The sequence below is a fragment of the Coloeus monedula genome (assembly GCF_965178545.1).
Source record: "Coloeus monedula genome assembly, chromosome: 2".
NCBI classification, from domain to species: Eukaryota; Metazoa; Chordata; class Aves; order Passeriformes; family Corvidae; genus Coloeus; species Coloeus monedula.
The window spans coordinates 37134974-37151754 of record NC_138782.1 but is presented as its reverse complement, the minus strand read 5'-3'; the positions used below and the strand labels follow the sequence as shown (position 1 = coordinate 37151754).

General features: G+C 35.6%; 1 protein-coding gene across 6 annotated transcripts in view; it reads right to left on the bottom strand.

The window, feature by feature from the left end:
* The window catches only part of CNST (consortin, connexin sorting protein), a 46489-nt gene that overhangs the window by 17316 nt on the left and 12392 nt on the right, over positions 1-16781 (bottom strand). For all 6 annotated transcript variants that reach the window (XM_082277088.1, XM_082277091.1, XM_082277093.1 and 3 more), the window contains 5 exons: positions 14792-15229; positions 8626-8831; positions 5647-5677; positions 3038-3124; positions 2452-2566 (listed from right to left, as the gene is read on the bottom strand). In XM_082277088.1, the coding sequence (XP_082133214.1) occupies positions 2452-2566; positions 3038-3124; positions 5647-5677; positions 8626-8831; positions 14792-15229 (877 nt within the window). The remainder of the gene's footprint in view (positions 1-2451; positions 2567-3037; positions 3125-5646; positions 5678-8625; positions 8832-14791; positions 15230-16781) is intronic.

The window sequence follows — 16781 nt, the reverse complement described above, 5'->3', positions numbered from 1 at the left end:
AAATTAAACAACCTAGTGGCAACATTCTTCATAATAAATGTAATTGAAATCTTAGAAACCTTTGCTCTGCTCTAAAATTAGCATAGAACTTTTCTTCCATTGAAAGTGTCAGCCTGCTAGCATACTTTCAAGCACAAATCTGTACTTGCATGAATATCATCAGAAGACCAATTAGCCCTAGCATTGTTCCACCTAATTGGGAAAGCAGTTGGAAGAAAATTTACTGCAACATATCAAGCAATGTAAATTCCTGTAAAAGGTTATGCTCAGAAGAAACTCCATCAAGTTTAAAAGTCATGTAAGGACTTGATATCTACTACTATTTAAAATACTGATCACTATAAGAGAGATTGAGGAATGACACACCCCCCACAAAAATCTATTTCACTCTCCACAGACTGGGACATTTTCTGGGTTCTGTAAGGTACAGCAGCTCTCACTGACTCCATTCAGATTCACAGGTGAATCAACACTGCTCACAGTCAGTGTAGACTTTGCCAGCTGGATAGATACTCATGCACAATGTGATTTATCACACACAATCTGTCTTGCATTTTTTCATACAGCAATGAAGGTAATATGTGGAACATTTTATTTAAAGCTACTGAAAAAAAACTGGAGAGACAAGGGAAAGGTACTGATGTCCATATTCTCTAACAAAAACTTCAAAGAGTTACATTGGCTTTTAAATTTTACCATTTAAACTTCAAATAAAGGACACTCAAAACTATCTTTAAAGAGCAAACATGCCCAATATGTAGCTGTAAACCTTGAGTATAAGAAAACATTACATTACTTTCAATTACAAAAGCAAGATGCTCACATTTTCCAAGACCTGCATGTGATTCATTAAAAAATAAAATGTAATTTTAATTAAAAAGTAAATTGAGTTTAAAGCTTAGGGAAAAAACCCTATATGAAACAATAAACGCAAATAGGCTTTTGCCCAGGGAGTTCGAAAGAGCAATAATATTAAATACAGAGCACTAATCATGGCAAATAAACACAAGCCTCAATTTTTATCAAATTGCAGGGTTTCTCAGAGCAGGGAATGGTATTTTGTAACTGAAATGAAGGAGTAAGCAGAGTTACTCTCAACAAGGTGACAATCCAGGTGACAACAGGGAGGTGCTGCTCGTTGCAGCATACAAATCACAACAGACTTGAGTGTCAGTCTTTCTGTGAGCTGGCAAGGTCATGTGCAGGCAAATGTAGGCTGAGGCAGCCCTCAGGCACTCAGTGCAATCTCGAGCAGCAGCACACTGCAGGTGCAAACCTGCAGCCACGGTGCTGGACCTGCCCCCTCTTCCTGTGGGAATGCTGGAATACCTTTCCAGGGGCTCCCTCCCAAAGGCATTCAGAATACAAATAAACAATTCCCACCTGGATTGTGGCAGTCAGCAGGGGTGTTTTCAAACTTTGGTACTATCACCCAGAAGAAAAAAATCTGATAGCCACATCATACTCATTATGAACAACAGGAGCATTTTGGCTTTTGTGACATGCAGGTTGACTAAGACAATGCAAATGCAGTACATAAAGTTCTCTCTCCCCATCTCATTGAGAGCATCTCTCCTGTCACAGTCAGGCCTTTTTTCAGCCTTTCAACGTGGTTAGTTTCCTTATGGCTGTTGGCTGATCATTTTTCAGTGGCAGCTCGCATAATTTTTTCCATCTGTCCCTTAAAATCAATGTCTGGACAGTAGGACATTGACCCATGAAAGAACAGATCTTCTCCTCCTCCTTCCTGATGGCTACAATCCCGTATGTGTTACTACCCAGAAAAGCACCCTAGGCACTGCCCACAAGTTTGCTATACTGTGATACACTGATTCAGGAGGCTGATGGATCAGGCAAAGCAGCTATGAACTGAGATTTCATTGTTCAGAATACTGTCCTGCCAGGGAAGTACAGAATCACTGCTTCATGTTAATGCAACCCATAAGAAATTAATAGATACAAAGCATTAAGGAATTGTCCTAAAATGTGGAAGTTTGGGAATAAAATCCTATAGAGTAGGTATGGGTGCTGAAGTCTGAGATGCTGGGCACTTGCATTTCAAAACAATGATTAAACCAGTAGGTATTAGACATGAACACCATTGTAAGTTCTACAGTCTCTCTCGTCCTAAATTAACACTATTCAGTTTTCCCTTGGTTGAAATAACAAAACTCAAAACTCCAGTTCTGGAAAACTGATGATTTGCTAAAAACAGTTCAGATCTACTCTTCATACATTCCTCAAACAATATTAAAACAACGTGAAAACTGATGGCAACGAAAATATTTTAGTTACATGTGAGAAAGAACCACCACTTTATAACCAAATTCAAGTCAGCGGGATGCAACTTTTATTTTGACAGTGACTATTTTAGAACACCCATACTGGCAAGGAGACAACAGCTGCAGTAACATATTAGTTTGAAAAGTAGTAATACTTTCTTATACTCACTGTTGATGTGAAGAGCAAACTCTAGTAAGCTTTTCCAGTTCTTGGCCACTCAGTTCTTTATCTGAATTCCTCAGTGTTGTCACTGGACTGGGAACTGCTGTTTTCCATTTTCTTTCTAAATTAAATCAAAATAATTTTTACTCAAGATATTATAAAAGTAGCATTTGCTTCATATAAAAAAACCTAGGTGAAACTAATTAATGGAGAAATATTGACAACTTTTCTGTGTATGTTCTACAGTCTTGTTTCAGACTATGTAGAACAGCATCCTATTCTTTTGGAACATACTTTATTTTCATCACATCAGACTCACCAATCCTAACCCAAAAATAAGCTCAAAACAACTGTGGATCAAAGTCTCGATTAGCAGAATAAAGAATTACAAACAATTTGCACCTTTGTAATTAAAAGTGTGCAAACAAATCCAAAGCAGGAATATTCTTCTTGTACAAGCTCAGAGAAATTTTGATATAAATGCTGCTTTTGCTACGTAAATTTTTTAGCCTGGCAATATGCATAACTATTATTTAGAAATGCAAACTAAAGTAAGTTTTTCTCCTACCATATTAGTTTAGCTGGTACTCACCCCACTGTTCCTGTATGGAAGAAAGATTTGCAAGCAGCTGCTCATGATACAGTCGTTCAAGCTGAATGAACTTCATCGCCTTCTCATCTGAATGGAAGGTTAAAGGCAAATGCACACATACGTGGACATGGTATGACATTTATAATTGGCACCATGTTTGAAAGGGAAGTAATTATACACTTGAAATTTGAAATAAGTGAATCAAAACGAATAATGGCTAGCATCCAGATTTCTGTGCAAGAAAGAAAAAAAACCAGCAGACATGAAAACGGTAGGCAAGAAGTCAAGTAAGTTGAGAAACATTCAAAAAATGAAAATCCTATTCTTTTCAGCAGCCACCTCTTCCCACATGCCTTGAGCACAACAAAGGATTTTTCTAGAAAAGAAATGACTGAAATATTATTATTGATAACTTTACCAAAAAAATGAAATCTCTGGGAAATGAAAAGCAAAACAATGACACAAATACCAGCACTATCTCTCAAGAAATACAAATATGTGCCAATAACCACGACTAACTGAAAATATGGCTCCTTTCTACTGACTGGCTGGAGACAGTATTAAAACAAGTTCTCCAACTTAAACTTTTGAAAAATACCTGCCCCCCTTTCGACCATTGTATACAACACTGTTGAAATGCTGAGTTTACCTTTTGTCTTCCTGAAGATTCTGCTCACTTTTCTTCTACATGAAGAACTCTTTCCCCTTGCTTAGGGTTATCAGTATATGTACAAAGGTACACTGATAGTCACATATTTTACATCAGTCAGGATAATTCTAGTTCCACCAAGCCTGAGTTGTTAGCTGTGCTGTTTAAAGCTGTTTTACCAGCTATTTGACATGTAATTCTACAATACAATGAGGATAAAAGTACAGTGAATGAGGTTCTTAGTAAAACAGAAAAACCACTTTCAATCATTCATACTAATTAAAACACTGGAGTAATTATTACAAAAACACAACCAGTACTTGTTATTCTTGTTAGCCTCATGCAACAGCATGGCTTATGAATAACAATATTAATGGAAAGAATATTCCCTGTCTTCAGGAAATCTGTTATTAGAAACAGAATTACAGATCACAGAGAGAGCCTTAGAGGATCACAGCAACAAACCCCGAATTATTGTTAATATGAGGTTCCCCACTGGATGAATTAAAATGTCTGTCATGGATAATTAATACAGTGCAACATGATCAAGTAAGTTCTTTATTAACCTCAGGAAACTGATGGCTGGAGGTACAGTGGAGATATCCTTCATAAATATGTATTATATAGTGGTGTTGAATTCCACACATCAGGTATACATTGCATTAAAAAAATATTTCCTTTGATCACCTTTAAATACAGTGCCTTTCAATTAAAGCAACTTCAATGAAAGAGGAACTGTTTCTACCATGCTGCTTAAATTTTAAATTTACTGTATTTCCCCCTGCACCATAATTCACTACAGAATTTTTCCATGTCTTTAATTTGCGCTGTGCATTTTGGATTTTCTGATGGACACTTTTGAATTAGGATGACCAAAGCAAAATGAAGTATTCTAAGATAGTGATGGATATTTTATTTTATAGATTGCTTTTATAATGTTGAAACAGTTAGTTCTCTGGTTTTATCTACAGGCTAATATAATTTTTCTATGTTTCTTATGCCTTGTTATTTAGCCTACTAAACAATAACAATTGCCTATTTGCCATGTTTTGTTTGTAACGAATCACATAATAAAGACATAATCTGTATGCACAAATTCTGTAATACATGGTGCATCTTAGTGAATCACATATACCTTAAGGGCTTACCACTGGCCTCTTCTTTTATTAATCTGATCATTTTCCCTTTAAAGCAAAGAGGAAATCCCAGTCCACCTTTTCTAAAATTATAACTTAACTTTAAGGTTTGATATTATTAGTCTCTCACACAGTTACTGAAATATATCAGAGTAATTATCAGCACTTCAACTATTACAAGTTTTTGACCAAACTTACTTGCATTATCTAGGAACAAATCAAAATAAACTGAACTATTAAACTGTTCCCAGAAGCAATTACCCGTATTTTCCTAAAACAATTTCTCAGATTACCTTGATATGATTTTGACTAATTAGCATTCATCAAATACCCTTTTGCTATTGTTTGCAGGTTGCTGATCTCAGCTCTGTGTGTTTGGTATTTTTATTCCAATCTAGACATTTGTAGTATATACTCTAATCAACTGTTGTGACAATTCTATCATTACTAGTACCCTTTTTGATATAATACATGTCCTAATCTCTAAATTGGACATATTCCCAGTTACTAATACTTAGAATAGAAGTTATCCTATAAAAACAAAAGGTTCTTTGAAAATATTTTCTTCCTTGTTTATGCTCAGCTAGTAATGATTGCATCAGTACAGCTGTTGGAAATGAATTTATCACTTAACTCACATTCCAGTTGCTTGATTAAGGAGGATTTCCTAGCATATTGTGTATTCACTCATGGGTAAATTATGGTTGTTCACTTCTTTCTAACCCTGACCCACAACATGTTAACAGTAAAGCATTTGCCTTTTGTATTTTATCATGCCACAATATTTTAATAATGTGCAACAATTTCTGCAAGTAAAAGGATACATTCCTCCTCTTGAAAATAGGTCTCAGCTATCTGCAAAAGTGAAAAAAAAATTAAGAATCTATAATTTTAATGACATGTAGGATGTAATGTAAACTTTTTATCATAGCTTTAAACATCTGGTTTGCAGGTTCCTATTTAGTTTGGGTAAAATAGGTATGTCCAAACAAAATACATGTATTCCTATTCTAGGAAAAATATTTTAAAAGAGTATCAAACACCAAAGCAATATTAAGTCCTCTCACAAAAAATGGATTTACCCAAATCTTAGTTGGGTTTTATGTTGCTACGACAATAAAAATTATTTCAGAAACATTTTTAGTTATCCTAATAGAAAGCTTTAAAATGACCTAGAACAGAAGTACTGTTTTTACTGGTACAAGTTCAAGAGTTTGAATTCTGTGCCTGACCAATGTTTCCTTATGTTTGATCAAATTAAGATCATTGCTGTGCTCTCCTGAGTATTACATTGCAATGCGCTAAAACAGACATGGAGGTTTCCTGACTGATGAGAACAGTCTTTTGTCTCCCTGTAGACAAAAAATATTTGAGAATTGCAACAATAACTTACTTGTGCTTGTTACAAAACTGTGCAGGCTTTCCTAGAAAGCTGAGGAATACTGACATCTTTGTTTGTAAATGCAATGAAATACAAAAAATATAAACCTCAGAATTATTCCACAGAGCTCTACACTATCATTGACCTTTAGAAGCAGCAACTAATCAGTCCTCAGGGACAGCGAATTTTGGCAGCCTTCCTATTTGCCATGCATGGTGAGGCAAGGGCAGAGCTTGCAAAATGTGTCCAGGAACTGCAGGTACCCTGATACCAGAACATTCAGGTTGAGGCACCTCACAGATGATACCCCAGTGACTTCTGTGGGAGCACACTAAAATTCAGTCTCAAAATCTTTGGGACATATCAATTTAAGTAGTCATAATATGGAGGGCTTAGATAAGCACTTCTGTAAAAGTCTAAAGATGATTGCTCAAAAAAGACAGCAGCTTGATAGAGGAGTCTAGATTACAAACTGTATTTCCTGGCTCTCAGCCTTACTACTAACCACTAGACCATTCTGAGCCCAGTACCTTCGAAAAACAATGAGTAAGTGACTTTTAAGGTTCTTTATCTGCCTATTTTGTCTGCTGTCCACAATAGCCTCCTAAGGATTTCCGGAGCTGTCAAAGCTCTACCTATGTTTTATATAAAAATACTTCTTAAATTCTGTAACAAGTCCTAAACAAATCAAATTAATCCCATTCAAGACAGGAAAAAAAATTACATCCTATTTTAATTAAAAGTTGACTCTTAGAACAGCCCCTATTATCCCACAGGCTCTATTATCAATACTGACTTCCCACAAACACCACGGATTGTTAGTACTCCAGAACATCTGACAGAGCTTGTGATTTGACGTTGAATTTTGTCATAGACAATAGAAGGAGAATGTGCTAGAAGAGTTTTATTTACTAGACTTGGTTTAATGTTACTGTTAGGCTGTATTAGTGATCTGAAATAAAAAAGACTGAAGGTGACAGATTAATTCACTCGAAAGGGAAAAAAGTTCTTAATAGACTACAGGAATGCTAAACTTAAAATCTTTCCCTCTCCCGTCACCAATTAAAAAAAAAGGTTATGATCCTCATAAGTTCCATTAGCTTTCTTTCAAACACTCCATTCAAAATACTTGATAATTTTTAGGAAAAATGAGATAGTGTTTGAACACGTTTCATTCTGAATATGCAGATTCTGTTCTCAGTTCTGCCACAGTTCCTGTATGACTTTCAAAAGGTTCTTCCCCTTAGGGTTTGGCTTCCTCATCTGAAAAGCAATAGATTTCACCTCCATCATGTGCAATGGATCTCCCTGATGTTTGTAAAGCATTTTAAATTTTTGCCCTACCTTGTTTTCCAAAAATGACCTTTGTACTGGCTCATGAACAACCACTGAATTTGATGTGGCTAAAAGTAAAAATTGTTAACCCTAAAGCTAAGCTTCTCGTAAGTTAAGGAAAAGTATCAAAAAGTTCTCATAAGTTAAGGAAAAGTATCTTCCCTTGAGCATAGATTAGAAAAAATAATTTAAAATTCTCTGTTAAATGTAGATTATCTATAATATGCAATCCTAAAGAGAAATGTCTTTCTCCCATAAAACCACTTATTTGTGTCAAAGAGAAGAAGAATGCAGGACTGTCATTGCAGTTTAGAAGTTTAAAATATTAAAACCATCCAGTTTTCCAAAATAAAGACAATGCAGCTAAGTCAAATCAGACAGGTGTAGTTTCTACATATGGCCCACATTAGGTATCACAGCCAAGCAAAAGGTCTTCTAGTCTGCTGTTAGTCTGATACAACTGAACTATGAATTACTACTATCAAGTTCTATCTACATATTTGTTCTGCATCATCACATCCAGAAAAAAAAATCAACATACTGGCCAGTTTGTAAGAAAGACTGCTTTTCAAACCACAGTTTTTCCTTTGGTCTTGCAGGTGTGGCAACTGTGCTTATATAAAGGTATACACTAAGACATCTTGAATGCTAACATTAATGCATAAAATTTATGCTAGAAAGAAGTCTGTAACAGTAAAAACAATTCCAGATTTAAAATGTTATTTAGGTATCTGTTGTCCTGTAAATATACCAGTGTCTTACAAACCTTATTCAAGGTATATTAAAGAGTGATTTTTAAAGAGTGATTTTCCAAAATCTCCCTGCCAAACGAATTTCCCATTTGGGGAATTAGAAACCCATCCTTAAGAGCTTCCTTTAACTACAGAATGTACAAGGCAATTTATAATTTAACAAATATTAGAAGATCTTAGAGGAGATATTTGCCTTGACCATCTGTTGTGCATCAAAATATCCTGTCCAGATATGAGTATTGGCACAAACTGCATTTATGCATATTTTTCCTAATGAATAAAGGTCTCAAATAAAAATAAAATTGGGTGCAGCACCCCAAAATCACAGAAAGTACCTGATGGAGACACAGAGGCAGTATCTTTGAATCCATCTGCTCAACCTCTTCACGGAGCAAAGAGAAAAGAGACTGCAACGTTTGCTTTTGTTCTTTTGGATGAAAGTTTTCCTTTACTTCAACAGCACCTTCAGCCTGCACAAAATCTGCATCTGTAATAAAAGTATTTTCCTCCTGGATTGCTGTGGTTCCCACTGTAGAAACTCCTTTAAAAAGGACAAATACTAATGTTAGGATTAAAAAAAAATACATCAAGTTGTTTTAGGAAATTTCAATATGAACGTTATGAATAAAATCCTAGTATAATACTGGCCTTGTCAAAATTAGTTGTGACAGGTCTGTCTCACTGTCAGCTCACCTACCTGACAAAACACAGTAACATACATCAGATATATGTCTATACTTTTAACTGGGACCCTGCTTTCACTTACGGGGGAAAAAAAAAAAATCAAAACACTTAGACTGAAAGTGTTCCACAAAGTTATTAGTAAGAGACCAGGATGACCTAAAAGTTGTTGAGAATGCAGTTTTGCTCAAAAAGAGCAAATAGCAGGTAGGTGAGGACAGTGTGAATGAGATTCTCAGTTTGCCTCTTTGCTCCTGCCAAAGACCTCATATAAGAAGGTGTCCTGGGGATGGAGAGACAAGGAAGGAAGAACAGTTTGACCAGTTCTTGTTCTTCAGATGATAACACAGTGACTCCTCACAGTAACAACAGGATCTTAAAGGACAGAAAGAAGCAGATGATGACAGTGTGAGATTTGATTGTAGGAGAGAGATGTCTAAGGGGGCTGTCCTGCTGAGTGAAAAGGAAGACCCCTCTAGATAGCTGGATAGTTTGTTTGAGAGTCCAGGGAATGAGCCAGTAGTGCTGATCTATGTTGGTAACAATGACACAAGGATGTGTAAACTGAATTTTAGATTTCAGAACTTGGTAAACAGAAAACTAGGTTCTCAATTCTACAATCTCAATCTACATTTCCTGGCAGTTTCCTGTTGTCTCCAGTTTTATAAAAGTCAAAAAAAGTCAGGCATTCAAGAATAATGTAAAACATAACAGTGTAAGAACATAACATGAAAAAAACTTTCTGGGTGCAAATCCCACATCTTATTGTTAGAAATTCAAAACCTGTTGTGTATTTTGATCATGAGTATGATAGTTATGAGAAAATGTTAAATGAGATTAAGGAAGAAGTGTAGAGTAGTAGTACTGACAGCAGTAGTGGGAGAAATCAACTACCCATATACTGACTGGATCGGTTTCTAACAAAGATCACAGAATAAAAGCAATAAATTACAGCTTCCTACAAAACACAGTCTTAGGAGCAACCAGAAAACTACAGCTGATTCCAACAGTTAATAAACTTCTTTTTTTTTCTCCATAAAACATTGAATTTGACACACTTGCATAAGACTGAACTTTAAAAAAATCCCATAATTATTTAAAACGATTTAGAGAATTAGGCCACAGAAATGTGCACAATAAACTCCAATAAACTCAAGTTATGATGAGTATTGTTTCCCAGCTATACCCATTTCCTGAAGACCATGTTATCATTTGAAAGACAGAAAGGTGAGGGCACTGTTTCAAGTACCTTTGTGTCCTCAGCTCGGGCACTCAGTTTCAGACACCCGCCCCCCCCGTGTTCATGGCCCCTGAAACTCAATAGTGATGATTCAGGTTTAGGATTTAGGGCCCAAGAAAGGTTTAAGATTTAGGGGCTAAGAAAATAGATTGTCCATGGAAGGCTCCACCATTTTACTATTGATTATTTTAAACTCTTTATTAAATAAACTATCCAGTTCAGGAGCACTAAATCTCTGTGGGTGGCTATTTTCACAGGGCTTACTGCCAGAAAAAACATGGGTGTAACTTAACATTGCTTTTTCAATATTAATGCACATCTCTGATTTTCCGGTATTTATTTGGGCTTCCTGTGGGCCAAAAGCAACAGGAGACATAACTAGATGCAAGATACAAAGCAGGAAATACTTCTAGAGATGGAATTAAGGCTGTCTTTAAAAATACAGCTTCCTGTTTAGCACATTATCATGAAACCAGAAAAGAGGGTCCTCATGTTCTGGCAAACCTTTTCTCTCAGAAAAACAGCCACAGAAACCAAATGTCACTTCAAACTGCACTTTATTAAGCAGTTAATAATCACCTGTCATATCAAAACATGAACATGGACTGCAACATGGTCAACAGCAACTATCATGAAAAACCTTAATTTTAATGTTATCATGATATTGTTGCTAACATGTCCTTTATAAATTGCATTCTTATTCCTACATATAGTTGAGCTGTCACTCAGAATCAAATTCTGCCCTCAAATTTCTTCTCTGATTCCAAAAGAAAGGCCTTATAGTTATTTGGGTTAATTCAACCTTGTTTGATTTTCAACACAAGATAATATTTGTATTTTAGTAGCACTACAACAAAGAGCTTTTATTGTAACACTTAGTAATGCTATTTCATCATAAAGATGTGATGGGCTAGGATCCCTATTTATTTTTTTCTCTCCATTCTTGAAAACAGCACACAATACTACTTTTTCCAGGAATCAATCAATCTTACTGTCCAAAGCAGATAATTTTTTTTTCTAACTAGATACTGGTATCTTACATATATTTCTGACTTTCTAATAAGGAAGGAGTAAGTTTTTTCACTTTATAAAGCACTGATACTTACTCCACCCTAGAATGGAACCAAAGCCTTTATGAAAATATGTGTGGAAAGACACAGAAGACATCAGTGGCCAGGGCACTCAGTAGGCCCATGGCAAAGAGCCGGATTCAAGTTTTTCTTCTGCCAGGCTCACAAATGTTTCAGCTGACACCTTCTATGCCCAGCTGGGTGTGCCAATGTTTCCCAAGACATAGGGAGAAGCAAACTTTCTCTCAATTTCCGAAACAGTTCACAGAAGCAGCCCCAAGTTTGCCTAAAACCTATCAAATTCTGACACACTTCGTGAATAAAACCCCACATTTTTCAGTGCGTCTCAGGTTTTTTTTCTTCTTTGTCTGTACTGCAAGTATATGAAATGAAGATGCTCTTGCTACCTGCCTGAGAATGAATCAGAGGTGCAAGTATGAGGGATTTGCTATCAAAGTAAAATTATGGATGTTGCCCTCAGTTTTTTATTTGAATTTGAATTTTCATACTCAGTAGCACTAGCTTAAGACACCAGGAACAGAAGTTTCTAGTACAGAAAACATATGGCAATATCTTTTTTTAAACATCCTTTGGTACTCGATACCAAATGAAAGCTGTTTCAGACTGATTCATTCAGGAACTATTGAGGAAAAAAGAAAAAAAGACCAGCAAGTATTTAAAAACCATTCAATTTTAAAAGAGCTCTTGAGACAAAAGTGTTGGTGGTAAAGATATAACTTTAACTGAGCAAGCCCAAAATCTTGTTTTGTTTGGCACAGAACCCTAAGTAACATAACATTACTTGAATTTTCACATAATCTATCTTATATTAATATATTTTATTTGCTTCAACACCAAATCCATCCCAAACACTCCACTTTCTTCCTTCTTCCACCTTCAAGCTGCTTTAAGAAATAAGAGGAATAATTTACAGAAAAAGCATATTTTGCAGAATTACCTTGGGCAGAAAAGATTGAGTGCAGGTTACCATGCTATACCATGTTAAGGAATCCTATAATGATTTTACAACATGAAGTTACCAGTTATGCCAGGACTGACCTTTTGAAAAAGAGATGAACTCATTTTCAGAGAACGTGGATAATCTGAAGTCCATATTTACAAAAATATATTGAAACCGATTAAATATAATGAATCACTATGTCTACCACACTTAAAGTTAGTACAATTAATTACAAGGAATAACATTATGAATAATAACCAAAGTTTAAATTCTTCAGTTGAAATGTACATCAATTCTTTGGTCAACAGTCCTCTCTAACCAGACATAATCATAGTACATTCAAAACTACGATGAGTATACAAAAAGAATGTGAAAAAAAATTGGGCTCTAGAAGCTATAGACTTGTCAATCCACTCTAATATGTCTCCTGCAGCATCACGAGGGCTAAAAGGAGGTGCTTTTTCAAACAATAAATAGATGAAATCCTGGAACTACTTACTCCAGGACACCAAAATGGATGCAAAAAGCAACTGTAAGTCAGGTGACAAATTCACTCTAAAGTATTACAGTCTATCAGTTTCCACTTGGGAAAGTCCTGAGATTACTGCAGACGGCAAGCAGAACATGGAAGCAAATGACTACATGTTTGCCTTGTCCTTACACTCTCACCTACAAATACTCTGTTGGCCTCTGTCAGGGGAAGCATTTGGACCTGACGGATCTTCAACTAGATACAGTGATTCTTAATCTTGCATTTCAGTCTACTGATAGCAGAAGCTAGGATCATTTTAGCTTCAACACCTTCTGAGCATATACAGACAGATAATAATCAAACTTTTAACTGTTTATTCTTTACAAACAACTATTTAGAGGGTTTCAAACACATTGCAAGTGTGAGTACTTGCTGCTTCTTCTAAAGTAAAAACATGTTGAGAGTGAAAGACTGGTGTCTCTAATGATCACCAATATTCTGCTGAGTCGCAAGTAAACAAAAACGATTAAAATGTAATTTTCCATATTCCTCATAAATTGCTTTAGTCACTAGCAAGAAGAGGAATATGAACAATAAGCTTTTTAAGTCAAATGTCATTTTTTCTAGAATGGCAACATTTAACAGTAATCCTAACAGGTGTGCTTATAGGGAAAGAGATTCATAAATCTCTTCCTCAGTTATGAATCCAAGTAACTCATCCATGATTTCTCAACAGTTTAAAATATTTTTTTTTTTTAAATCACAACATACATGCCATGCAAGTATTTAGTTTGATATTCCAGCTTGTTTGTGTAGTGCTCTGCTGTCACCCACTCAGGAATCTTCCACTCTAGTTTGATTATTCTCTCCTTTAACTCTGAGTTGGTATAAAGACAAGAAAGCTAGTTTGGATCTTTAATGTAGAGGGTGTAATGAGATATTCAGGAATCATTTAAAATAGCTAGCGCTGGAAATTAAATGGAAGATTGCCACTAAAATAATGACATTTGCAACATCAAGATATTGTGACACAGTTAGCTGCATTTTGTGAAAACAGAAGAATCATCATGTGAGAGTATTGAAAAAGCTAAATGTATATTTTTCTTTTCTAGATTTTGACTATTTGTACAAGATATGGAATGCAAGGCTTCCTTCCTTTCCTGTCTTCACCTGTTCTATAATCCCTTAAAATCATAATCAGTTTTCAAATTAGGTCACAAAAGACTTGCCATTTATGAGGAAAACTGCATTTTAAAATAAATAATTTTAAAATGCATGGAATAGAAACACACGTGAATCAGCTGTGCTTTCAAAGAAAGCTATGCATGAAACATACTGATTTTAATTAATATATACAGCACTATGACATAAGCTTTAGGATGTATGGCAAAAACCTAATATAACCCATCATGTTACAGTAAATCTTACTCCTTCAAAAAGGGATGAAGGATCTCAAAGAAGAACATGCAATAAACATTAACATTTTCCTTATCCAACTCATATCCAAAAGATCTAAAGAAAAAGTAACATCAAAAATTGGTAAGAACACATTTTTTAAGTTTGTCACCCAAAACACACAACCTAGGACGATCTGGTAAGCTTTGAAAAATGTAAGTAAATTTTACAACAGCAGGCCAAGATCAAACTATGTGGTAGTCATAACAAGATTTCAAATCTTGACATGAGATCAAGACACCAAAATCTTGCACTCAACCATGATGTTCAAATGAACAAAACCATAATGCCAGAATTTCTGTCTATTTTGATTTGGAAGCCAGCCCCATTTCCATACTGACACTGTGTACCTCCCCCTACTTGTGTTTATTTGATGTGCTACATTTGCTACATAGCCACTGTTTAAATACATAAGGTGAAAACATTTAGAGTTGAATCTGATTGAAGACTATTAGGAGTTCTGGAAAAAAAAAAGTAAACAAACCAAAAAACTGCCAAACCTTTAGTGAAATGCTAAAAATAATTAGTACAACAACTAAATTATATTTCTTATTAATTCACAGACTTAAACTACAGTGTTACTTCTGAAGTAAACAGAACAAAAAATATTTAAATGAAGTACCTTTAGATTTTTTACTGGAGCTTCTTTTGCTTCTTGGACTTCTTTTTCCACCTGGCTGTTTTTCTGTAATGGGCTTTTCCTCCAGCTGAGGGTCCATATGGACATTTACAGATCTCCTCTCAGTCTCACTTTCCTTACAGCTTGGGATCCAGTCTCCACTGTCCATATTCTCATTATTATTGATGTTATCCTGTTCACCTCTATCCTGTCGTCCCATAGCAATGCTACTACTGGTCAGAACTTCATTCCCATCACTGTCAAGTTGATTTTCATTTTCATCAGCTGAAGGAATCAAATGAGATACCAAACTTTCTACCCTATAGTTAGCAGGAACACTGTCCTTTGAGTCTATTTGCAGATCATTTGGTGGAAAGTCTCTGTCATCCATTAGAGCGTTACTTGTTGAACCACTTAATCTCCCTCCAGATATTTTTAGACCTAAAATATAAAATGGAACAAAGCATTTATAATAGGCATACTATAATAGATAAATAATGCTAATGCCAGCCAATAAAGATTCACATTAGCCAAGTGATACAGCTTTTCTGTATGGGGAATTTCTTTCATTCATTGACCCATTTAAAGTCTTAAAGCCAGGGATATTTACATACAAAAAAAAAAAATCTAGAAAGTTTTTTTTTTTTATCCAATTATAATTGTTCCAGTTACCTGAGCAAAAGCACAGCTGATCTTTACAGCAGTGCTCCCAGTGTTACAGCTGAGGAAATGAGAAAAACAAAAAGATAAACAGAAGCCACCCCATGTCCTCCTCCCCTCCCCCCCCCCCTTTAAATCCATGGCTAAAACAAAAGCATTGTTGTCACATAAGATCATAGTTTGCCTGAAATAAAAATAAACCAGGGAGGAATAAAAGTAGAACAACCCTTAATTCTGTCAGTGATAGTATCAGATCAAACTTGCAGATAGATTAACTGTGTTATAAGAATTAGATGGAAGTAGAACCTGCTTACTGACTCAATTGTCACATTATTTTCAAGAAAACATTCAACATGTCTTCAGTATACACAGAAGCAGATGGTTTGTTGATAAAAAACCTAATCCCCCACCTACCCTCAGCAGGAGTCAATTTTCCCTTTTTGTGAAGATGCAACTCCAATCAATGCTGCAATTAGACACATTCATGGGAACAAAGAAAGAGTAACTTAACAGAAGACCTACATGTTACAGGATCATTATTGTATCTGCTCCTATCTTTAGCCTTTAGAAGCACGGCAATACTGCTGTTTAATTTAGCAACAATATACCTGAAATACAGCTCCATTATGTACATCTCACTAGATTTAGTTCACATTTTAAATAGTGCAGCCAAGAATCAGCAAGCACTCTTGTATTACAGAAGAGCTTAGGTAAGCCTCCTACAGCAGCTACCTATACTTTCCTTCAAATGAAAATACGTTTTAGGCTACCTGTTTTCAACAGGCTTTCTTAACTCTTGGCATACACAAGTTGAGTAAGTTAAATACACACTTGCTAAATATGCAAGATAATCTTTCATTTTAGTTGCTAGAAGAATTAAAATTGCAGACAAATGGAAAAAAATCAAAAGAATATGTAAGCTTTCCTTCATACACAGAAACATACTTCTGGTAAAGATTACTGAAGAGATTTTCCCCAAATTATTCCTTCATAAACTTTGTAGCTGCAAAAAGGACTGAGGAAAAAAAAAGAAAAGAAAAGATCACTCCTGCTTTAGGGATAAGAAGGAGGATTTAGGGAGCTACAGGCTGCTCTGCCTCACCTCAATCCTTGGAAGGTAATACAGCAAGTTAGCCCAGAAAGCATTTTCAAATACATGAAGGATAAGAAGGTCATCAGGAGCAGTCAGCATGGATTTATGATGGGTAAGTGATGCTTCTACAAAGAGCTGACTTGCTCAGCAGAGGAAAAGGGAGTAATGGATGCGATTCCCTGTGGCTGTGGTGAGGCTTTTCACACTGTCTCCAATAACATGCTCACAGACAACCATACA